Below are 26,255 nucleotides of genomic sequence, written 5' to 3' on the forward strand. Positions count from 1 at the left end.
TCAGTTTGAATGGGACCGCCAGGGACCCCCGCTGTGTTAATCCGATGGGCCATTAGTCTGTCTGCAGAAATGTCACAGAAATGTTGCAGCATTACTAGGGTATTGCTCCAGATTTTCCCAGGCAAGTGTTCAGATACCCGTTGCTCAGATACTCGTTGCTCGAATACTCGTTGCTGCATCAGTATGTTGTTTACATTGAGGCATGTGGTTACGGTTACAATACAACCCCAACAAATCCAAACCTGAAACACGAGGAACGTTACAATTAGCAGAGAGGGTGACATGCCATCTTTTGAATCACGAGGCTTATCACCCAAGTCTCAGTGCCTCAAGACAAGGGAGTCCTGAAATAAACCTCCCTTCCATTCATCTGCAGGTGCCACACATGCAAATGAAAAGCCAGAGAAATCTAGAGGCGTATCTAGTACATAAACGCCCAATGTTAGGCCATACCCCTGTGAGACAGTAGCCTGAAATAAATTCTAGATTATCCGCCATTAAAGGAATTAAAATTCAAGGTTACATTCTAGGAGAACCGGTTCAACGTTGCCGTTCCCAAGTTCCTTAATTAAGGTAATCACTTTTACAAATGCACCAAATGAGATCTGAAATATTGATCTGGGATGCTGCTTATTACATTCAATTTGCTTTGGAAAGTTTGAATATTTTTAGTACAATAAAACACACAACACAGCCTTGCTTTGGGTATGAAAATGTCGGTACGCATAATGGCTTGAATGGTTTAGAATGAAGTCATTGCTTTTTGGAATTTAACAACCAGTGTTATGATGAACATGTCGTTTATACTAATGGTAAATGGTATATATCTAGGACTTCCAGTGGTTCAGCCAAGTGCTGCTTGACTGTTCCACTGTTTACAACGGGATTATGCTGTAGGCCAGGGGTGGCTAACTCCAGTCCTAAAGAGCCACCAATAGGTCTGTTTTTCAGGATATCCCTGCTTCAGCACAGGTGGCTCAATCAGTGGCTCTGTCAAAGACTCAGCCACTGATTGCCGGTGCTGATGCAGGGATATCCTGAAAAACAGACCTACGGTGGCCCTTGAGGACTGGAGTTGGCCTCCTCAGCTGTCGACCTTTTACACATAGCATTAGAAAGGTGCCAAGAATAGAACTTAATCTGTGTCATTGTTCCCCTCAAGCCTTTGGTGTTCATTTTTCCCCCTGCTCTTTTACCTGTCCTGGATTAAGGTATATTAATCCCAGAGGTAGGGGTTTCTACAATAAGTATTTACCCAGCCCAAGAAAGCCATAAACTAACAAGATTGATATTGGAGGAGCGTTGAGGACATTTTGACGCGTTGTGTTATTAACATTTAAGATTTGCCATTGTCTGAAATGGATATTTATTTACAATCCTACAAATGTTTTCTTTGCATGACAACATGTGTAGCAAAAGCAAAGAGAAGAACAAGGTGAACAAGGATGGAAAAGACAAGTAGGTATTGTGTGAGTGTGCGGTAGCTGTAGCTCGGTGTGTGACCAGCTTGGTGGTGTTTTGCTTTCTACAGGTGTGAAAAAATGTAGGTTAATCCTTCCACTGTTTGAGTGCTCTCAACCTCGCTGCAAGAGTTACGGAGTTAAAACATAATTAGATCCTCTGCCATACACAGCACGCTAAAGACACTTTCAATTTATTTATTTATTTATTTATAAAAATGTTTTACTAGGAAGTAATACATTGAGAGTTACCTCTCGTTTTCAAGTACAGTATGTCCTGGGCACAGAGTTAAGACAAATAATACATATTTACAAATACAGTCACATAATGAGCAGGGTATACATTATATACAAGACATTGCATGCACAGTTAAAGATAATATATATTATGAGCGTATGAAACAGTTACAGACCAGATTTAAATGTGAGACAGCCTTAGATTTGAAATAACTTAGACTGGTGGTGGATGTGAGAGTCTCCGGTAGGTTGTTCTTGTTCCAGTCGTTTAAATGTAGTGTAGTGTATGCAGGACAGATATCACAATGAGCACAGGTGTGTAATTGTAGCTGCTTTGCTTGTATCTGGTACAGTATTTCCATCGATTACATTTAGTGATCTTGTACTACAGATGTAGCAAGACTTACTGCCCTTGGTGCCGTATTCGGGTGCGGGCGCCGGTCCCCAGTGCAGCTGGTGTGCGATCGGGGCCACCGAAAAACAGAAAGCGGCCGGGAGGATTAACTCTGCTGGGTCCTTGCTTCTGAATGGGACTCCCCCCATCCTTAATCAAGCCGAGCGAGCCACGAGTCTGGGAGAGGTGCACAGAGTCCAAGAGAGAAGCAGTCTCTCAGTGTGTCTCCCTGAGCAGCTCTTAAAGGACCAATTCATGGGCTTTTTATTATTAATTGATATATAGGTTTGAAGCAGGGTGTCTCCAGAGCTGAACCCCATTCATTTCAGCGATGGGGACCCCTTGCTTCCGGAGATACAGACCTCCGGATGGGGTGCCAGCATCTCCTACACGTGTAAAGCTTGTGTATCACATGGGCCAATAGAAAGCCGCACCGGATGATGTCACGGCTTCCTATTGGCCAATTGCAGAGTGGCTACCAGCACCCCCTATGGAGGACGGTATCTCCGGAAGCAGGCGGTTCCCCGGAGCTTACATTTATGGGTTTAGCTATGGAAACCCCTTGCTTCAAACCTATGAAGGTCCTATCTTGTTCCCCCTCATGACATAGAGGCCCATATTCCGGCATCTACGTCATCAAGGGGCAGGACATACCGGCGGCAATCCAAGCGCTGCTTTTTTTATTATTATTATTATTATTATTTTTTTCCCCAGAGGATTGAAGCATGGGGTCTCTGTAGCTGAGCCCCATTAATTTCAGCTTTAGGGATACCTCTGTAGGGGGTGCCGGTTGCCAATCCGTAATGGGCCAATAGGAAGCTGTCACATCATCTGCTGCAGCTTCTTATTGGCCCACGTGACGCAGGAGCTTTCAACGTGCAGGAGATACTGGCACCCTCTTCGGATGTGTGTATGTTGGAAAACAGGGGGTCCCATAGCTGAAATTAATGGGGTTCAGCTCTGGAGACCACCTGCTTCAATCCTAATGTAAAAAAAAACTTGATTGCTGTCTACAACGCATGCTTCAAGATAAAAAGCCCATGAATTGGTTCTTTAAGAGCTTCTCAGGAGACACAGCTAGAGGCTGCTTCTCTTTGGGACTCCTCTAGTAAGTGTCTACCAATAAAAAAACAAGGAGCTATACAGGGAGTTCAGGCACTGAACAGAAGTGGAAGTGCAAGAGGACATTAGAACAAGCTTTGCCTTTTGTATGTAACCCCTCTTTGTCCACAATCTATGGCGGTGCCTGATTCCATCTTCCCTTAGTACTCCAGAATAGGACCCACCAGACCATTAAACACGACGAGACCATTATTAAATGGTACTTTATGGCACAAGGGCAACTTTAATCTAGCGGCCCTCACTCTTAGAGAAACCACTCTAAACTCAACACAATATATATATATAATATATATATATATATATTATATATTTTATATAAAGGCATACTCCGTTTTAAGGACACTCACTTTAAGTACACTCGCGAGTAAGGACATATCGCCCAATAGGTAAATGGCAGCTCGCGCATGCGCCTGTCATCACGTCCTGAACAGCAATACTGTCTCCCTACCTGTACCGAAGCTGTGCGCAAGCGGGGAGACTATAGAGCCTGTTACAAATGCGTTATTTACATCCGTTATGCACGTATATGACGATTGCAGTACAGCACATGCATCGATAAGTGGGAAAAAGTTAGTGCTTCACTTTAAGTACATTTTCGCTTTACATACATGCTCCGGTCCCATTGCGTACGTTAATGCAGGGTATGCCTGTATATATATATATATATATATGATAAGAGAAAAGGTGGAACCCGCATCCACAGGATAAATAAATGTAACTAAGTACCGACTGCAAGTAAATATTAGGTAATAAGTCAGTGGGCCAAGTTAATGTAGTTTGAGAAAAAGAGCAAAAAAGCCCCACACAAAAGCACTCTAGTATACCGTTGTAGTACATATATCAAAACATCTTTATTGAATAGCTGTCACAAAACACAAATAAAAGAAAGCAGAGAATAGTTTAAAACAAGGCATTGATCCCTTGTACGTAAGTCTTGACACAGACCTCCAAAAATCAATTCCAAGATATGGAAAGAACCATCTCACATCAGACAGATAGTATGCTTAAATGTCCCTGACAAGGTGATATGCTAAATACAGACAATAGAGCTGAGCTGAGAAAGCAAGAAGTGGCCATGGCCAAATCACAAAATGTCATAGCATACTCTCCCTAAGGAATCTCTGAGATAGTCTCTAATAATGCAGTGCATAAACATGTGAGAAAGCCAGAGATATAAGGCCTGGAGAGGCACACTTCAAATAGCCTGTATACTCATGGTCTAGAAGCACCTATACATAAGACATACAGCAGAATCATGGAGGAGCCAAGGAACAAGAAACTCCAACCATAATTACGTGTCCCTAAGGGGGGACAGACCAAGGGATCCTGCCTACACCACCCAGGCAGGACATGCACTCACTTCAACATATAAAAAAGCATTAATGGGAGACAATCTGTAAGCCGTGAGGAACTGCAAGAGGATTTAGAGCCAGACAGTATGGTATAGATGTATACAGGGGGTAAGTAGCAGATACTTATCCGTGGCTGGATAGAAGGTAATCAGAGCGTCCCCTCTATATCAACAAGGGAGATGATGGTATCCACGGATGGCTGGTGCACCGTCCAGTGCTGCAGGAAAGTGTCCAAATGTGAGCTGTTACCCTCCGTGTGTAAAGTGCAGGAACACGATCACAGCAGCCCGTCACCAGAGCGCCTTGCTCCGCTCCGCTCAACTCTGCTTAGCCCGGAAGTGTTCTCTGCTCAACCTCCTCGTGTAGAGTATAAACTGGCAAACCTGAAGACAGCTCTCAACCAGCGTGATGACGTCAGTGCGTCAGTACGTCACGATGTCCGACGCGTTTCGTGACGTGAGTGACTTCTTCAAGGGATGATAGGCTGCTGACTGCTATGGCAATTTATACCCAATTGGGCAATCAGAGTGGATAGAATATAGCTGTAACATAGTAGCAGCTGCCTATCATGTCGTGAGAATCTTCAGTAACATGGAGCAGATTCATTAACATGTAATGTTATAATCAAAACAGTAAAAACAATCCTTTCCATGTAACAATGAACAGTAAAGATCATCAATAATGACAGTAAATAATACCCTGAATGAAATCATTAAAGATAGTTTAAAGATAAAATGTATCAAATATAAAATAAACTACCTATGAATGATCTAAATGTCAAATGCTGAATCCACTAATAAACTAATATAAAACTAATTGGATTTAGAATGTAATGATGTTAACAGCATTTACATGATAGACTAATTCAAATGGAAAAAATAAAAAAAAACTAACTAATAATAAAAACAGACAGAATAGACTGATACTGGAATGTACATGAGAGTAAATATACTATGAATACAGATATAATAAAGAGGATGAAAAATAACTTTTTCTTGTTTGAGGATATCTTTTATCTCCAAACCTGTGATACGGCCATGGGTACCAGATTTGCCCCCAGCTATGCGAACCTCTATATGGGGCTCTGGGAATCCAAATACATCTGGACCAATGGACGGCTGGGGGCACGTCTGGTATTCTATGGCCGCTACATTGATGATCTCTTGATCATCTGGGATGGAGATGGAGATAGTCTCACACAGGTAATGGATGGTTTTAACAACAATGATCTAGGACTTAAGTTCACCTGTCACAGTTACCCCTATGAGATTGTATTTCTTGATCTGGTTTTATCAGTTGACAGGGGTAACATCATTCAGACTAAAGTTCACACTGAAGATGTAGCAGTGAATGGTTATCTCCATGCAAGGAGTAACCACCATCCAAAATGGACCCAAAACATCCCTCAGAGCCAATTTAACAGACTCAGACGGAACTGCTCAACTATGTGATTTTGAGAACCGATCACGTCGACTGATATCCCAGTTTGCCTCTAAGGGGTATGACTCTGACACAGTCCTAGATTCTTATCACAGGGTGAAAGCTATTAACAGAACAGATCTTCTTCATAAATCCCAAATTAAATCATCTGAAAAGTATTGTGGTAACAATCAATCTACATTTGGTGATGTTAAATTCATTACTAAATTTAGTGGATACTCCAAACAAATTACAGAAGTGCTCAATCGGCACTGGAATATAGTCATGTGTGATCCACATTTGAACAAACATCTTACTCCTATGGTACCTGTCATTTTCCGCAAAGCTACCACTATCAAAAACCAATGGCCCCCCAGTAGGTTAAGGGATTTGGTCCCTAAAATGGACCCTGGGAATGGTCATCCTGGTAGCTGCAGATGTGGCAGGTCTAGGTGCATAATGTGCAAACACATAACAGTATCCCAGTCCTTCTCATCCTCTTTCCACTGGGATAATTATCCCATTAAAAGTTCAATCCAATGCTTGACCACTCATGTGGTTTATGTCCTGTCGTGTGCCTGTAACATCCAATACATTGGTTGTACAAAACGATCCCTCTGTCTCAGATCCTTTGAGCATAGACGTGCGATTATTAAGGGCGTTCTTACCCATAGTGTCCCCCGTCATTTCTCCAATGTCCACTCCAAGGACCCTGCGAGTCTGAAAATCATTGGAATCGAAACTATTCCCAGTTTTAGACTAGGAAGAGACAGAATGTATACCCTTTGTATACGCGAATCCTACTGGATTTACCGATTAGGTACATTGGCACCTCAAGGGTTAAATGAATGCATAGATACTAGCATTCTAGTCTAGTGCACTCTCTGAGTCCTCTGTAGATCAGAGTAGATTCTATTGTCCTGGCTAATTCTTCCTATCGGCTTTTGCCATCATTTGATTAATTAGTCTTATTAATGTGGCTGTATTAGTATTATAACATCTATTATTTATTCACCCTATTGTTGATATGGTTATATTCATCCTCTGCATTATACCTGTATTCATAGTGTATTTACTCTCGTACATTCCAGTATCAGTCTATTTTGTCTGTTTTCATTATTAGTTAGTTTTTTTTAATTTTTTCCATTTGAATTAGTCTATCATGAAATGCTGTTAACATCACTACATTCTAAATCCAATTAGTTTTATATTAGTTTATTAGTGGATTCAGCATTTGACATTTAGATCATTCATAGGTAGTTTATTTTATATTTTATAAATTTTATCTTTAAACTATCTTTAATGATTTCATTCAGGGTATTATTTACTGTCATTATTGATGATCTTTACTGTTCATTGTTACATGGAGAGGATTGTTTTTACTGTTTTGATTATAACATTACATGTTAATGAATCTGCTCCATGTTACTGAAGATTCTCACGACATGATAGGCAGCTGCTACTATGTTACAGCTATATTCTATCCACTCTGATTGCCCAATTGGGTATAAATTGGGCAGCCTATCATCCCTTGAAGAAATCCACTCACGTGACGAAACGCGTCGGACATCGTGACGCACTGACGCACTGACGTCATCACGCTGGTTGAGAGCTGTCTTCAGGTTTGCCAGTTTATACTCTACACGAGGAGGTTGAGCAGAGAACACTTCCGGTCTAAGCAGAGTTGAGCGGAGCAGAGCAAGGCGCTTTGGTGACGGGCTGCTGTGATCGTGTTCCTGCACTTTACACACGGAGGGTAACAGCTCACATTTGGACACTTTCCTGCAGCACTGGACGGTGCACCAGCCATCCGTGGATACCATCATCTCCTTTGTTGATATAGAGGGGACGCTCTATTTATCTTCTATCCAGCCACGGATAAGTATCTGCTACTTACCCCCTGTATACATCTATACCACACTGTCTGGCTCTAAATCCTCTTGCAGTTCCTCACTGCTTACAGATTTTCTCCCATTAATGCTTTTTTATACGTTGAAGTGAGTGCATGTCCTGGCGCCCACTCTTTCTTTTAAATAAAATTATCTTTGTACATTCAATATTATGCCATGGAGCTGGCGCTTCTTTTTGTCTTTTTCATATATACAGTACGCACACGCACACACACACACACACACACACACACACACACACACACACACACACACACACACACACACTGAAGACGCTGCGCTATTGTCCCGTATATAATTCCAATGCCCAGTGTAGCACCAAATACGCCACTAGTAATGGGGGCACGGCCTTGCAGCTCTTGTTTTATGATGGTGTGTAGTCGCATTGCAGGCCTGTTATGGCTAAAATCTTTGTGAGATGCATGTATACTTCACAAAAGTTACTTTAAGTGGCGGGAACGAGTCTCCTGGCTTTCTATTATTCGGTGGCACTTTAACAGCCCAGAAAGTATCTGGATCTCTCTTACTGTGGGCTCTTCTCCTCATAACCTGCTTCTCTTTGTGTATAGAATGTCTCTTGTCATATCTCTCTCTCTTTCCTGAGCTGTCTCTCTGTGGGCCTCTCAGACTGTCACACTATCCTGTCGTGTTGCCAGGCAGATCAGGGACAGTGTCTCCTCTTCCTTATCGCACCATGTGGTAGGAGGAGCAGATTCATACTGTATTGACCACAGTATACATATATTTGTAGTGGTGGCTACATGTATAAAGAAAAAATGACATTATAAGCAAGAGCAGTAAAACTCAGACCTAGTCTGCCTTCCTACCCTCACTTGTCTCCCAAATTCTTCTCTTAAGCCTCACTTGTATATATAACTGTGTGTCTTTCCTCTCACTAGGTGCACCCTGTATCTCTTTACAGCTTAAATCCCTAGTTATCAAGCTTTCATCTTCCTGCTACATCTTCCCCATAAATCTCACCCCATATAAAATGGCGGATTTCCCATTAGGCCTGGGCGGCCAAATTTTGGGGCAGCAAATTTCCCTTGCCCCTCCCACATACAGAGGCCACGCTCTCTTCCCCACTGATTGGCAGGGGAGAGCGTGGGCCCTCTGTACACTTCTTACCTTCTCTTTCATGCCACGCCCCTCCTTCTTGCCACCCTCCTTCCCTCCTCCTTCAGTGTCAGATGACGCTGTGACATCACATGGCCTCGTGTTGCCACAGCAAAGTGACGTCACATGGTGGCTCATTGCACGGCAAAGAGACGCCGTGTGATGTCACATTGCCGTGGCAACATGAGGCCATGTGACATCGCAGGGTTATTTCACACTGAAGAAGGAGGAGGATGGTTCTCAGGAGGTAAGTGCCTAAGGGCGGCAGTTTTCTAAATCCACCACTGCCCATATTCATTGCACCGTTACTCCTTTTTTTCTCCTCTTCTCTGTTCCCGTGAACTTTTCTCCTTTCTACATTCATTACATCAACCCCCCCCCTTACCCATCAATGCAAGATATACAGTACTCCTACAATACCCAATCTCACCTCCATTCTCTCTCACTCTTCTACTTCTTCCTGGGGTTATTTGTCCTCACCCTTCCATATTGTTCTCATCCTTGCTTACCTCCTATCTCTGCTAACAACCATAACCTTGATAAGCACATACAGTATCTATTCCCTGTGTCTCACCAGCCTGGTCTCTTTTTTTCACGTGTATGACCTCTTCCTGTCTCCTGGCGCCCCAAGTCGCCTTGCCTCGACTCGCACATGGCTCTCTGATTCTAACTCTGCTACAGTGTCAGCACTCACCCATGGCGGCCTTTCCTCCTCTCGTACTGTACGAGAGGATATTCTTACACAATAACAACATGTAAATCCTGCATCTAAGCCAACGAGCACAAAGCATAGACAAGGTTTCTATTCAAGACTTCCCAAGGATGGTCATCTATAACAAGGAAAATATGAATGATGTGGGTCAAACTTAGCATTGTAATGAAATATACACATAGTCAACTAGGAGGTCTATTTATCAAGGTCTCCTGGCTGGAAATTTGGGATAAAAATAGCACTAGATTTATGAAAGAAATGGAAATGTTACATTTGATAAATCTGAAGCAATTATTTTGAGCTGGGTTTCTCCAGTTTGGCACCTGAGAACTTTGATAAAGAGACCGCTGTGATGGAAAAGGAAGAGGTTAAATAATGTGTGTTAATCACCTTTGTGCACTATAAGTTATTACTTACAGTCAGATCATGGTGTGGACATTCTTTGGATGCCGAGGGTTCAAATGACAGTCCTCTTTTACCATTCTTTGCCCTACTTCTTTGATCCTTATTCTACCACACTTCCTAATCAAGCCCCCCGCACTATCACCTTCTTAGGCCGAGGCCGTGCTAGGCACGCGCGCACGCCTGACGGAGCGCATGGCCTGCAGCATAGGCGATTTGTGGCCTAGGGGGAGTCGCAATGGGGCGGCGTGGCGGTGGCGTGGCATGGACGCAGCCTTATACTGTTATCCCCTTCTCTATTACCATCAACCATGAGTTTCACCTCCCACATACCGTAGCTTCCTCTCCTGCATGTCCAATATTTTTCACACTTCCCACAACCCCCATCTCTTCCAATCCCTACCTGGTAGTAGTACTGCGCTCTAGTACTGACTTTCTTTGTGAGTGGCACGTTAGGCTGCGTTTATAGTCCCGGCGACACGATGGCGACACTGACGTCACGCTGCGGTCGCTGAAAAAAAAATCAAATTGAATTGACTTCCAGCGATCGCGACCACTATAAGCGCACGCGACGGATTCAATGCATTTGTTTTAACGCGGCGTTGCCGTCGCCGGGACTATAAGTGCGGCCTTAGAAGTGGTGGTGACTTGTCACGGAGTATTGGCCCAGCACACACAGGAATACCCATCTTCACCAACGCCATTATTATTCGACACTAATCTTATTGCAGCCGCACTGCTCAACCTCCCAATCTTTCTCATTCCCTGCCTCCCTTCCTTCTCCTCAAGCCCAAAGGAAAGAGCACCAGCATCCAGACCATTAAACCCCCCCAAAATACCCCTGTGTCTCCCGTCCTCCCTTGTTTAATTTTATATGTTATACTCTTCAGAACAGAGTCTTCTCAATGCTTCAGCATTGTACTACTATGTATTAAAGTAAATCAAGTATTTGATGTATATTGAAGTATTCAAAAGGTTGCCGTTGCCTTGTAAATAAAGAAAAACAATAATAGTAATAGCATTGAGCAGTATTGGTTTTAGTATTGTCATTATACCTGTATTTTAGTGGCCAACATATTCGGTAGCACTTGTACTGTGCATACAAAATAACAGAAGAATATAATGTCAGCTTCAGATATAGGTAGACTGGGTACATACTGTAGGAAAGTAGAGGGGCTTACTATATCACTGGAAGAACAGAAGAAATGGTTACACTGGGCATGTGGGAATCAGGTGAAGGATTTGGTTGTGTAACATGGAATCAAGAAACAGAAATGTACTTGGAGAATGTACAGTATTAACCATTAAAAAAATTCCCTTACAACAGGGGTAGCCAACTCCAGTCCTCAAGGGGACTGTGCCACCTGTGCTGAAGCAGGGATATCCTAAAAACCTGACCTGTTGGTGGCCCTCGATGACTGGAGTTGGCCACCCCTGTTTTAGACGGAGAAGTGGGTTTTTCCGTAAACCTGATTAAAACACACTTAATTTGCCAAAAAAAAGATACTGTTCTTTTCGGCATCTGGAAGATAAAAGGTCCATTCAAAAGAAGAAACCAAAGCCCTATCTGTGTCTTGTCGGGAAGTAAATATTTAATCCCTTGTAACTAAGTAACCAGATACACAAAACCATGAGCTGCCAGGCAAAGCAGAGCGGAGGTGCCGCAAAGTTCCTGTTTAAAGGAATGGGCCAAAGCAAATTCTATATTATGCCTATTTTTATTCACCCGGCAAAAACCCTATAGTTGGGGAAAAAGAAGAGTATGGTTTTAATGTCCCTGGTGCTCATGTTTGCGAAGGTGTTTCCCATTTTGTGGGAATCTGTGTCTGCCTTTTCTATATCGCCTCTTCTGGTTTCAAAACAGTTGCCACCCTCTCAGGTTCTCCCAGCCTTATCTAATATTCATGGCAGGTATCAGCTTCCAGCTGCTCCCGTACGCCTCACCTCTCAGACCAGCTCTTTACCGTCTCCTGGAATCCTTTTCCCTCTTTTTTTGTCTGTTCTTCCCAAAAGAAGCAGACCAAGAAAAGCAGAATTTGGGGAAATTAAGGCTTATGCTCACTACAGAATACACATCTCCTTCCTTCAACCTTTTAAAAAAAATAAAAATAAGGAGTATTGTGGAGGAATGCTACACCTGAGGAAGTAATATTGAGGAAGAGACAGCTACTGTAGGTAAGTTCAACACTACGGGTGTTTGGTTGGGGATCAACTCCGTGTAATAATATTCAACTCCGTGTAATAATATTCAACTCCGTGTAATAATATTCAACTCTGTGTAATAATATTCAATTCCGTGTAATAATATGGTAGAGCAGGAAAAAATGTAACTTCTGTGTGTTTTGTTTTTTTATAGAATATCAGGCTCTTTGGTCTTGATAGGGAGATATAAAAGGTTGGCAAATGTGATAATATTGCTACCGCATTATTTTATTAGAGTTGATTTTCTTTGAACTGTAAGATTTAATCTCAAATTGATTACTAAAATGACTGGAAGGGCAACACGCAAGATTTAATTGGCACAAGTACTATGGTAACACGCATAATTCATTGCAATACTTGGCAGATACAGAACTGCCAGTGTCATGGCCTTAGATCTCTATCGTTAATCAGACTTCTTACTGTAGATAAAAGATGTTGAGGAGGTTACCCATAAAGTACATCAATGTCTTTTCTCGGTGCTCTTTTCCTTTTTTTTGTGGACTGCCAGAAACGTGTGTTATTTAAATAGATTTAGGGATTTAGCAGAAATACCAGACTGTGCTTTGGAGGCTCAACGTAAAAAAGGTGAATTACAAAATATCCAATCTCTGCAGAATATGAAATTGTATGAACTGGGCTGACCATACAATAGAAATGCATTGGCGTGTAGCTTGTTATAACTATAAAGGAGAGAATAGAAATGTTCTTATAATAAATATGTTACTCAAAACATCATAGAAACCAGAATTTATGGCAGAAGGGAAAACATGAGACTAGCTTTAAATTTAATATTTATTTCCCATACTCATTTGATCCTCTAGTTAATCCCAATGTCCTGTTATTCATTATCCATTTTGGAACATTTTTACTTTATTTAGTGTTGTATTTGCAGCGGGCGTACTATTATTTATTATTATTATTATTACTATTTCTGATACTAGGTATAATAAAAGGATAAAACAGAAATATTAACAAGATGACACACGCTGTTGTGTTAAGTATGAAGTCCCATGCTTGCTATTAATACAATAAGCAGGTAGGGAGTGTAAACCAGAGATACTGTATAGTGGGGGATCTCTCGTTACAGACAGGTATATATTCTCTGGTGAGAAGATATAAGCAAAATAGGGTGGGGGGCCGTGTTGTAGTAACACAGGAGGGAGAGGGAGTAGTGGGTATGATACCTTTTATTGGACCTACAAGTACAGTACAGTATGTTGCAAGCTTTCAAACCTCTCAGGATCCTTCATCCGGTACTCCCTCTCCCTCCTGTGACCCCATTAAGATACACATTTTAAGGGTGTTTTGTAATGGGTGAGATTTTGATAGTACAGGGCAGGAAATTCCTAGGGGTTTAACTGAGAAAAGATGTATGATACAGGAGTTGGGAGGGGTTACAAAGACAGAGGAGGAATCCAAGCGATGGGCAGAACATGTAGAACACTGCAGGTGCTGTAGCTATGATGTCATATTATGAGTGAGTTCGGCACTGGTTGGATTGCTCAAGGTGTGGGATGGAGGCATGGGAGGAATTAATGAGCACTGCTAGGCAGTGGATTTGTGCTATGGGCAGAATAGTGGAGTCCTGATGATAAGTGAGAACTTTGCCACAGCTATGGATTTACAGGATGGGAAATGGTCACTTTTACAAATGATTGGAGGTAGTGGGAGTATGAAAAACAAACTGGTTGCTAGACGGTGTCATGCACCCAGCAACCGTTAACCCATAAAGATGTTGGGTCATATTATTTGCTAAGCAGCCCTTCCTGCTGCCGGTGTAAGAACCCTTCACGTGGTGACTCCTGTGCCTTTTGAACACTCGTGCTGCAGAGATTGATCTCCTGCCGAGGCTTTTAGCATCTGTCTGAGCCACACTGACACGATGCCAGAGCCTAAATATGCCAGCAAGCTGAGAAAGTAATAAAGTAACCTGCAGATACCTGCTACCTTCATGGTAATATGAAGGGGTATTGTGTACCTCAATGTGGGGTGTGTATAAACAGATGCAATTATACAAGGCAATTGGCAATTAAATCAGCAATCCAGGTTGCAGTTTGTTTCTATTGTTTAATTATTTTTATTCATACGTTTGAAGCAGGGGGTTTCCGGAGCTGGACCACATTAATTTCAGCTCCGGTGACCCCCTGCTTCCCGACATACTTTTCTCTGTAGGGGGTGCCGGTATCTCTGCAGGCAGCAGTCCGACTGGGCTTGTTGGGGCTAACATAATGGCGGCTTTAAATGTCCCACGTTTTGCTGGCCAATATAAAGCCGTGACATCATCCCTTGCGGCTTCCTATTGGCCCACGTGATGAGAGACATTTAAACATGAAGGAGATACCGGCACCCCCTACGGAGGTAAGTATCTCAGGAAGCAGGGCGTCTCCGGAGCTGAAATGAACCTAATTCAGTTACAGAGACCCCTCCAACCCGGTGTGCAGCTTTAAATAATTAATTTAAATATATATATATATAAACGAAAAAAGAAAGCGCCCGATCCTAGTGCAATATGTATAAAATAACATTTAATAATCCCAAAAAAAGTCCAATAGTATAAAACTCACAAACAACAAAGAAATAAGAGCGTTTTATGAGATAATACTCATGCACCAGTACTGGAACTCTGCTCCTCTGCTCACACGCCTCTTGGTGACATCCGATCAAACCCCTCTGAGCCTCCGTCCAGCAGGAACTCAGGGAGCAGCACAGCCACTGTTTGCGTCCTCCAGGAACAATCCTTGTGTTCATTAGTTCCGGGCTGGGCTGGATATTGCGGGGAGCTCTACAGAGATAGCTGTCAGCGGCTTAGAGTCCAGTGTACCGAGTGGTATGGTGTGACGCACTCTTACTAGCAGCACAATGCTCGCCCTACGCGTTTTTTCACATTAAGGAGATCCCCTGATGAAATCACTTATAAATATATATATATAAGTTCTTCAGTATTCGGTGATACCTTTTTTATTGGACTAACAATTTATGTCATAGGACAAGCTTTCGAGAGTTACCCTCTCTTCTTCAGGTCAGCAATACTGATATACAACGGGTTCAATAGCTAAAATAGTGTGGAGAGAGGGGGGGGGAAACAGATATTTACTGTAGATAAGGTAGGGTGTTAAGTCTTTGAAGCCAGGGGACAGTGTCAAAGAAAGGTGGGGAGGGGGAGGGATACTGGGGGGGAGAGAAAGTGTGGATAAGAATAGAGGCAAGCAGGATAATTACAAGCAATTTTGATAGGGTGTGAGAAATTATATTTTAATATATTTATAATTATATATATATATATATTTTTTTTTTTAAATACCAGGAAGTAATACATTGTGAGTTATCTCTCGTTTTCAAGTATGTCCTGGGCACAGAGTTATAACAATACATGGTTACATTAAAAGAACAGAGGTTATATAGTCAATTCACAGACATTTCATGGACAGAGTTGGAAAATTGGGTACAGGAGATAAAGGCCTGGTGAGTTTCAGATTTGAAATAGAGCAGCTTTAACATCACCAAACATCAGCAAACGGCTCACACCCCTTAGCTGCCCTTCTGTTGCGCCAAAGGCTATCCGCCTCTGGGGTGACGCATATGTAGAATGAAGGGGTTCAGGTTGAATGCAGCTGCGAATACAAAGTTCTTTGTCCTCTTGGCTCATTAACATTCCAGTGGATGCGGTTGACATTCCACAAAGTACAAGCACATTTTAACCCTTAGCACACTGGTCCTGTGCTGAGGGAAGCCGCTCTTGGGGAGCCCCATCAGGCGTCCGCCTTTGGGGCGATGCAGATGTACTTAAAGCTGCAGTTCAGGCTTTTTTTACAAAAAAAATTATAGTTTTTTTTTTACTTCAATAGTTTCATGTGGGCAATCTCTACTTACCTAAAGAACTGCATAGCTGCCAGTCAATTCGTTCTCCGTCTATTGATCGGCAAAATTTGGCGACATCTTTAAATATGGGGAATGTATTTCCTCTGTTTCTCTCACTCAGTGGAAGCTCATGAATATTCATGAGCACTCCTGCACTGACATGTGCAAGAGGGAGGGCAGGGCTCACAAAGGGGTGTACCAGGGCTTGTGACAGGACATGAAGGGGCAGTGCCTTAGTAAATGGTTGTTAAAATAGAATACAAGAAAATTGGTCTTTTAAAGTTGTTGTTTTTTTAAACAGAAAATGCTAAAAGTATTTTTTCTTACTACAGAACTGATTTATTAAAAAAAACACACATTCAGGATATTGCCTGTATAATTGTATCTGTTCACACACACACACACACACACACACACACACACACATACACACACACACACACACACACACACACACACACACACACATATTGAGGTACACAATAGCCTTTCATATTCTCTCCCAATTATTAGTAATGCTTTTGCAAGACAAAGACCTTTATGCTATTTATCACAGTCACTGCACTGGTAATTTTGAACAGGATTGGGAACTCAACATTTTCCACACAAATAATCAATGACCAAACTCATACTGCAGGGAGCTAATGAGCTGAATGTGACACATCCTCCATCTAACATTGCCATGAAGGTAGCAGGTATCTGCCGTTTACTTTATTACTTTCTCAGCTCTCTGGCACATACAGACTCTGGCATCGTGTCAGTGTGGCTCAGACAAGCTGATGCTAAAAGCCTCGGCAGGAGATCAATCTCTGCAGCACGACTGTTCAAAAGCCACGGGAGTTAAAGTGCCAGCAAGCTCTCACCACAGGTTCCTATTAATCAGCTCTACAGGGAGTTCTTCTTGTTTTCTGCAGCAGGTAAAGATGTTAAACATTCATAATTCCTATAGCAGCAATGCAGGCATCATCAGAGATATATGGAAGGCTCAGTGTTCACTGCCGTATTTTCATAGTGTTCAATTTACCTCCCATAAATGGCCCATACTGAAGATTATGCTGTCTGATCTTGCAAATATAAGGCTTAGAAATTGGAGTACCCAATGACCACTCTCCATATCACTTGCTGGTATACCCGTAGATGGGGCAAAATAAACACCCACCAAAGTACCATTAAAAAGTGAAGAGAAGCATATTCAGTTTGTCTTTTTAATGCAAAATGCATATTGTGCTAACTTAATAAAAACTCTCAATGAGCCCATTTTGATTTCAATATTCTAGTGCTATAAATGTATTACGAGTTAGAGATTGTGCATGTCCTCCCGCAAGCTCACTCATGGGTGGGATGTCACTGTGCTATAAACGTATTACGGGTTAGAGATTACACATGTCCTCCCGCAGGCTGACTCATGGGTGGGATGTCACTGTGCTATAAACGTATTACGAGTTAGAGATTGCGCATGTCCTCCCGCAGGCTCACTCATGGGTGGGATGTCACTGTGCTATAAACGTATTACGGGTTAGAGATTGCGCATGTCCTCACGCAGGCTCACTCATGGGTGGGATGTCACTGTGCTATAAACGTATTAAGGGTTAGAGATTGCGCATGTTCTCCCGGAGGCTCACTCATGGGTGGGACGTCACTGTGCTATAAACGTATTACGGGTTAGAGATTACACATGTCTTCCCGCAGGCTCACTCATGGGTGGGATGTCACTGTGCTATAAACGTATTAAGGGTTAGAGATTGCGCATGTTCTCCCGGAGGCTCACTCATGGGTGGGACGTCACTGTGCTATAAACGTATTACGGGTTAGAGATTGCGCATGTTCTCCCGCAGGCTCTCTCATGGGTGGGATGTCACTGTGCTGTAAACATATTACGGGTTAGAGATTACACATGTCCTCCCGCAGGCTCACTCATGGGTGGGACGTCACTGTGCTGTAAACGTATTATGAGTTAGAGATTGCGCATTTTCTCCCGCAGGCTCACTCATGGGTGGGACGTCACTGTGCTATAAATGTATTACGATTTAGAGATTGCGCATGTTCTCCTGCAGGCTCACTCATGGGTGGGATGTCACTGTGCTATAAACGTATTTCGAGTTAGAGATTGCACATGTCCTCCCGCAGGCTCACTCATGGGTGGGACGTCACTGTGCTATAAATGTATTACGGTTTAGAGATTGCGCATGTCCTCCCGCAGGCTCACTCATGGGTGGGATGTCACTGTGCTATAAACGTGTTAGGAGTTAGAGGTTGCACATGTCCTCCCGCAGGCTCACTCATGGGTGGGACGTCACTGTGCTATAAACGTATTACGGGTTAGAGATTGCGCATGTCCTCCCGCAGGCTCTCTCATGGGTGGGACGTCACTGTGCTATAAACGTATTACGGGTTAGAGATTGCGCATGTCCTCCCGCAGGCTCACTCATGGGTGGGATGTCACTGTGCTGTAAACGTATTACGGGTTAGAGATTACACATGTCCTCCCGCAGGCTCACTCATGGGTGGGATGTCACTATGCTATAAACGTATTAAGGGTTAGAGATTGCGCATGTCCTCCCGCAGGCTCACTCATGGGTGGGACGTCACTGTGCTATAAATGTATTACGGGTTAGAGATTACACATGTCCTCCCGCAGGCTCACTCATGGGTGGGATGTCACTGTGCTATAAACATATTACGGGTTAGAGATTACACATGTCCTCCCGCAGGCTCACTCATGGGTGGGATGTCACTGTGCTATAAACGTATTAAGGGTTAGAGATTGCGCATGTTCTCCCGCAGGCTCACTCATGGGTGGGATGTCACTGTGCTATAAACATATTACGGGTTAGAGATTACACATGTCCTCCCGCAGGCTCACTCATGGGTGGGATGTCACTGTGCTATAAACGTATTACGAGTTAGAGATTGCGCATGTCCTCCCGCAGGCTCACTCATGGGTGGGACGTCACTGTGCTATAAATGTATTACGGGTTAGATTGCGCATGTCCTCCCGCAGGCTCACTCATGGGTGGGACGTCACTGTGCTATAAATGTATTACGGGTTAGAGATTGCGCTTGTCCTCCCGCAGGCTCACTCATGGGTGGGACGTCACTGTGCTATAAACGTATTACGGGTTTGAGATTGCACATGTCCTCCCGCAGGCTCACTCATGGGTGGGACGTCACTGTGCTATAAATGTATTACGGTTTAGAGATTGCGCATGTCCTCCCGCAGGCTCACTCATGGGTGGGATGTCACTGTGCTATAAACGTATTACGGGTTAGAGATTGCGCATGTTCTCCCGCAGGCTCTCTCATGGGTGGGACGTCACTGTGCTGTAAACGTATTATGAGTTAGAGATTGCGCATGTCCTCCCGCAGGCTCACTCATGGGTGGGACGTCACTGTGCTATAAATGTATTACGGGTTAGAGATTGCTCATGTCCACCCGCAGGCTCACTCATGGGTGGGATGTTACTGTGTTTGTTCACAGAGTCGGCAAAGGAGTTTTTTCAGCGATGAAGCTTGGTAAGACACGTCCACCAAAAGAGGACACCAGGAGGCAAGGTAATGGGATTGCACTGGTTCTGTGGCTCTGTTTAACGCATTCTTCTCCCCATCGCTGGTTATAGTTTGTTTGTTAATGCACAACCTCTGACATCGCTCATTCTCCTGCTATTTTACTGCGTGTCTTGCTGGTATGACCACATTATAGACTATTACAGGGGCGACCAACTCCAGTCCTCAAGGGCCACCAACAGGTCAAGTTTTCAGGATATCCCTGCTTCAGCACAGGTGGCTCAATCAGGGGCTCAGTTGAACCTGACCTGTTGGTGGTCCTTGGGGACTGGAGTTGCCCACCCGTGGAATAATATGTTAATATTCTGTGGACTGTAAACAAAATATCAGACTTCGATCAAACGCTTGCTTGTTAATGCATTTTGAAGGTTTAGTATTGACCAGAATAAACTTCTACTGTTCTTCTTTTTGTGCAGTTTTGTTGAAGGTTGGTGGACTCTCTTTATATCACAGCACCTGCTTTCAATCATGTTGCCAACAACACTGTTTTGATTTGTTTAAATGTTCCTGTCTGTTCTGATTTGGTGGGCAGATTTTTGTACTTATGAGAGTTTAAAAAATCCAGCTGCTTCCTACAACTTCCTTCATATGAGCCAGCCTGTGCTGCCCATGTCATGGTCAGGTGCTGGTATGGCCCATAATTACTGAGCAGTGTTATTCCACAAGAAACCTTTCAGCACTAAAAGATGCCTTCTGGCCCAGTTCTATGAATGTAGTAAGCAGTGTTAAGCTTCTCATTTCTAGTCGCCGTTATCTGCTTGGGACACCTTCCAACACTGGAAGACACTGACAGGTGTCATGTGGGATAGCACTGCCTAGTAAATATAGGCCTTTGTGTTCTAAGGAATTAAATCCCATTGTGGGTCTGTGCGACATTATAGTTTTGCTTCTTAATAAATAGTGAGTCTTTTATGCTCCCAGAGTGCAAAGTTCAGTTTTAAAAATAGGGGGCTCTATTTATTCACCTGCATCTTCGTCCAATTAAATAAAAAGCGTGTTAATTAAGTGTGATACACAGACCGGCCACCGCTCCTTATTAAGTGTGATACACAGACCGCCAACTCTCCTTATTAAGTGTGATACACAGACCGGCCAACTCTCCTTATTAAGTGTGATACACAGACCGTCCAACTCTCCTTATTAAGTGAGATACACAGACCGTCCAACTCTCCTTATTAAGTGTGATACACAGACCGGCCAACACTCCTTATTAAGTGTGATACCCAGACTGGCCAACTCTCCTTATTAAGTGTGACACACACACCGGCCAACTCTCCTTATTAAGTGTTATACACAGACCGGCCAACTCTCCTTATTAAGTGTGATACACAGACCGTCCAATGCTCCTTATTAAGTGTGATACACAGACCGTCCAATGCTCCTTATTAAGTGTGATACACAGACCGTCCAATGCTCCTTATTAAGTGTGATACACAGACCGTCCAACGCTCCTTATTAAGTGTGATACACAGACTGGCCAACGCTCCTTATTAAGTGTGATACACACACAGACCGTCCAACTCTCCTTATTAAGTGTGATACACAGACCGGCCAACGCTCCTTATTAAGTGTGATACACAGACCGGCCAACTCTCCTTATTAAGTGTGATACACAGACCGGCCAACTCTCCTTATTAAGTGTGATACACAGACCGTCCAACGCTCCTTATTAAGTGTGATACACAGACTGGCCAACTCTCCTTATTAAGTGTGACACACACACCGGCCAACTATCCTTATTAAGTGTGATACACAGACCGGCCAACGCTCCTTATTAAGTGTGATACACAGACCGGCCAACGCTCCTTATTAAGTGTGATACACAGACCGGCCAACGCTCCTTATTAAGTGTGATACACAGACTGGCCAACGCTCCTTATTAAGTGTGACACACACACCGGCCAACTCTCCTTATTAAGTGTGACACACACACCGGCCAACTATCCTTATTAAGTGTGATACACAGACCGGCCAACGCTCCTTATTAAGTGAGATACACAGACCGTCCAACGCTCCTTATTAAGTGTGATACACAGACCGGCCAACTCTCCTTATTAAGTGTGATACACAGACTGGCCAACTCTCCTTATTAAGTGGATGGAGGGGGGAGGGGAATGAAACAGATAACAAACTAAATATAATAGATGATATAATAGATGAGGAAATGTCAAGGGGTTATGGAGGTAGAATGGGAGCAAGTGCGAGTTTGACAAGCAGTGAGACACCCATAGTAAATACAGATAATACTAGAAAACTTCTAAAGACTAAACCAAGTTTTCAGAAGGATCCAGCAAATGGAAGAGGAGGTGGAGTATGTTTATATGTTAAACCGGATCTAAAACCTATTATAAGGGTAGATGTTGATGAAGGGAATGATAAAACTGTAGAGACTTTGTGGATAGAAATTAGCAGTGAAGGTAAAAGTATAAAGAAAATGTTTGTAGGGATTTGCTATAAACCACAAAATATCTGTGAGATTGAGGAAGCTAAAATACTTTTGCAAATGGAGAAGGCATCAAAACTCGGTCATGTTTGCATAATGGGGGATTTTAATTATCCAGACTTAGGCTGAGTCCATGCTCCCTGCTTGCTCGCTGAGGCGCGCTGAGGCTCAGGGAAAGCGGGTGCTTTCCCTGGTCTTGCGGTTGCTTACCGCACGTGCCGTCAGTGGGCCTGCAGGGGGCGGGCCGGGGGCGGGCGCGTCACTGGCCGGGGGCGGGCCACTGACGTCACGGAGCTGGTTTGCCCTCATTGGGCGAACCGCTCACGTGACCGGCCTGTCTCGCCGGCAAGCGGGGGAATTTTAAATTCCCCTAAGACCTGCGCTTCCGCAAGCGCGCGGAAGCGCAGGTGAGCCCCTACTAAAGCCGCTCTAATTGCGGCTGTAGGGGCTCAGTGCTGAGCGGGAGCGCACCTCAGCGCGCTTCCGCCAGCAAGCAACTAACATGGCCGAGGCCATAGACTGGGGAAATTAGATTAGCATTACAACAAAAGGAAACAATTTTTGGGAGTGCTTAACGACAATTATTTGACCCAAATTATTGAGGAACCAACCAGGAGAGGGGCAGTACTGGATTTGGTCATATCAAACAATGTAGAAGTAATAACAAATATTCAAGTCCTGGAATATTTGGGTAACAGTGATCATAACATGGTCTCATTTGAAATAAATGATCAAAAAACAGGTTACTTGGGTTCAACAAAGACCTTAAACTTTAGAAAGGCAGATTTTAATAAACTGAGGTCTAATCTACAAGTAATACAGTATATTGGGATGATGTTTTTGTAGGGAAAAATGTAGAATATAAATGGGCAGTCTTTAAGACATTGTTGGAAAAGCACACTTATCATTGTATACTACGTACCCTTGGGTAATAAGTATAAAAGAAATAAGTCAAAACCAATGTGGCTAAATAAACAGGTAGGGGAGGAAATGGACAAGAAGAGGAAGGCGTTTAGATTCTTGAAGCCAGAAGGGTCGGAGGCATCGTATCAGAATTATAAGGAATGTAATAAAATTTTCAAAAGGGCAAATCAATTAGCAAAAATGGATAATGAAAAAAGGATTGCAATAGAAAGTAAGATCAACCCTAAAAAGTTCTTTACGTACCATAATAACAAAAAAATCAGAAAAGAAAATATAGGACCCTTTCAGTGTGAGATGGGTAGGCAGATTATTGGAGATAAGGAAAAAGAAGAAGTATTAAACAAATTATTTGTCTCTGTGTTTACCAGAGAAGAATCAATTGCAATATTAGTACCGGAGGATGAAGCCACAACCTCCATATTAATGAACAATTGTTTAACTGAGGAAGAAGTTCATAAGCAGCTTGAAAACATTTAAGTAAATAAGGCTCCTGGCCCCGATGGCATACATCCAAGAGTTCTCAAGAAGTTAAGTTCAGTAATAGCGAAACCATTATATTTAATATTCAAGGACTCCATTTTCACATGCTCAGTACCACAAGATTGGCGTAAAGCAGATGTGGTGCCTATATTTAAAAAGGGAGCTAGATCACAACTCGGGAATTACAGACCTGTAAGCCTGACTTCAATAGTTGGGAAACTACTTGAAGGTTTATTACAGGATAATATTCAGGAATACCTCATGGAAAACAAAATTATTAGTAATGGTCAGCATGGATTTATGAAGGATAGATCATGCCCAACTAACCTTATTTGTTTCTTTGAGGAGGTAAGTAGGAAATTAGACGGTGGTAATACAGTTGATGTGGTCTGCTTAGATTTTGCAAAGGCTTTTGATATGGTTCTACACAAGAGGTTAGTGTACAAAATAAAGCAAATTGGACTCAGTAAAAATATATGCACCTGGATTGAAAACTGATTGAAAGATAGACAACAGAGGGTTGTCATAAATGGAACTTTTTCAGATTGGGCTAAAGTCGTGAGTGGAGTACCTCAAGGATCGGTACTGGGATCCATGCTTTTTAACTTATTTTATAATGACCTTGAGGTTGGCATAGAGAGAAAAGTCTCCATCTTTGCAGATAACACTACATTGTGTAAGTTACTGTAGTAGAATCAGAGCAGGATGTCATTTCTCTCCAGAAAGACTTGGAGAGACTGGAAACTTGGGCAGGTAAGAGAGAGTGCAGAGAAAAGCCATCAAATTAATAAAGGGGATGGACAATCTAATTTATGAGGAGAGGCTTGCTAAATTAGATTTATTTACATTAGAAAAGAGGCGTCTAAGAAGGGATATGATAACTATATACAAATATATTCGAGGACAGTACAAGGAGCTTTCAAAATAACTATGAATCCAAGGACAATACAAAGGACATGGGCTATCTCTCAAGGCTGGAGGAAAGGAGATTTCGCCAGCAACAAAGGAAAGGGTTCTTTACAGTAAGGGCAGTTACAATGTGGAATTTATTACCTATGGAGACGGTGATGGCAGATACAATAGCTTTTTTCAAAAAAAGGTAGGACATCTTTTTAGAAAGGAAAGGTATACCGGGATATACTAAATAAGTATACATGGGAAGGATGTTGATCCAGGGAGTAATCTAATTGCCAATTCTTGGAGTCGGGAAGGAATTCATTTTTCCCCTTATGAGATATCATTGGATTATATGTCACTGGAGTTTTTTTGTTTGCCTTCCTCTGGATCAATATACTATAAGTATAGATAAAGGATAAAGTATCTGTTTAGCATAGGTTAAACTTGATGGACGCATGGCTTTTTTCAACCTCATCTACTATGTAACTATGTAAATGTGATACACAGACCGACCAACTCTCCTTATTAAGCCTAGAGACTCCCTAATAATTCGATGAAAAATGCAGCAAAGGTTCAAGACATTAGTGATTTTTCCCCCCCGCATTGTAGAAAGTGTTTCTGTCCCTTTAAATTATAGTTCTTCAGAAAAAAAAGAATTGTGAAGATAACATTTGAAAAGTAATTTGGTTTTCAAAAACAATGATGCCTTTGAGAAACTCAAAAAGAAATTCAATATATTCACGTAAAATGTCACTTTGCTATAAAAGTTTTATGAGTTTGAGATTGTGCACCTTCTCCCGCAGGCGTGTTCATTGACATTATGTCATGTAGCTTTTGCATTGATAATGTGTTTGTTTTATTATATTTAAATAAGAAAGCAAGGCTTGAGGCATTTACTGAGAGTACTGTCAGTGGGTAGAAATCGAAAATGATAGTTACAGTACCTAGATTTTACATCTCCAATAGCCACAATTGTCTGGAAATAAAAGAGAGCAAGCGCGTGTTGATAGAAATATATTTGATGTAAGGGTTGCTTGGCTGTGTATACTGTATGAACCTGTGTACAGGAGCACACGCAAATTAATGAGAATTAGGGGGGTGATGTATCAGGGCATATTTAAAGAAAAATATGTTGCAAGACGCATCATTTTCACATTGTGTGACAATGTGTGTTAGCTCTACGTTTTTGCCCCAGATGCATTCGTTTGCGTTTTAGGGAGTATCAATAAGTGGAGTTAGGGAGGAGTTGCCTGATACACAGATTATGAGAAATATCAAGCGCTGTGTTTCCGTGCATGACTTTTTTATAATACAGTATATTTGCCGAAATACCCCAAAGGCCTTTTTTCTCCTCAAATATTCTACTATCTCACCCCCCATCTCTCCTCAAAATTTTGGTAAATACTTTATCGACAAGGTGGACTGTTTCCAGCAAGAGAGACCTTCTGTAGCTTTCTCTTCAACTATCCTGAATCCCCATTCATCTATTCTTGATGTTTTCTCCCCTGTAATAGAAGAGAAGGTATCTCAGTTTCTTTTCTTCTCTCCCTCTGCTAGCTGCCAGGTTTATTGCATTCCTTCCCATCTCCTCTGACTTCTCACTCCCACTCTGATCCCTGCACTCACATGACTCTTCCCTCTCTTTTGGTATCTTTACCCCACTAACGTATCTAACCACCACCCTGTCTCTCTCCTACCTATTGCCTGGAACTTCTGGAACAACCTGTATCTTCCCACATGCTTTCTTTCCTCAGCTCTTATAC

General features: G+C 42.6%; 1 protein-coding gene across 11 annotated transcripts in view; it reads left to right on the forward strand.

The window, feature by feature from the left end:
- Positions 1 to 26,255, forward strand: part of OTOF (otoferlin) — a 398,008-nt gene that overhangs the window by 262,252 nt on the left and 109,501 nt on the right. For all 11 annotated transcript variants that reach the window (XM_075598737.1, XM_075598748.1, XM_075598742.1 and 8 more), the window contains exon 6: positions 19,663 to 19,736. In XM_075598737.1, coding sequence (XP_075454852.1) covers positions 19,663 to 19,736 — 74 coding nt within the window. The remainder of the gene's footprint in view (positions 1 to 19,662; positions 19,737 to 26,255) is intronic.

Source organism: Ascaphus truei, chromosome 4 (assembly GCF_040206685.1).
Source record: "Ascaphus truei isolate aAscTru1 chromosome 4, aAscTru1.hap1, whole genome shotgun sequence".
NCBI classification, from domain to species: domain Eukaryota; kingdom Metazoa; phylum Chordata; class Amphibia; order Anura; family Ascaphidae; genus Ascaphus; species Ascaphus truei.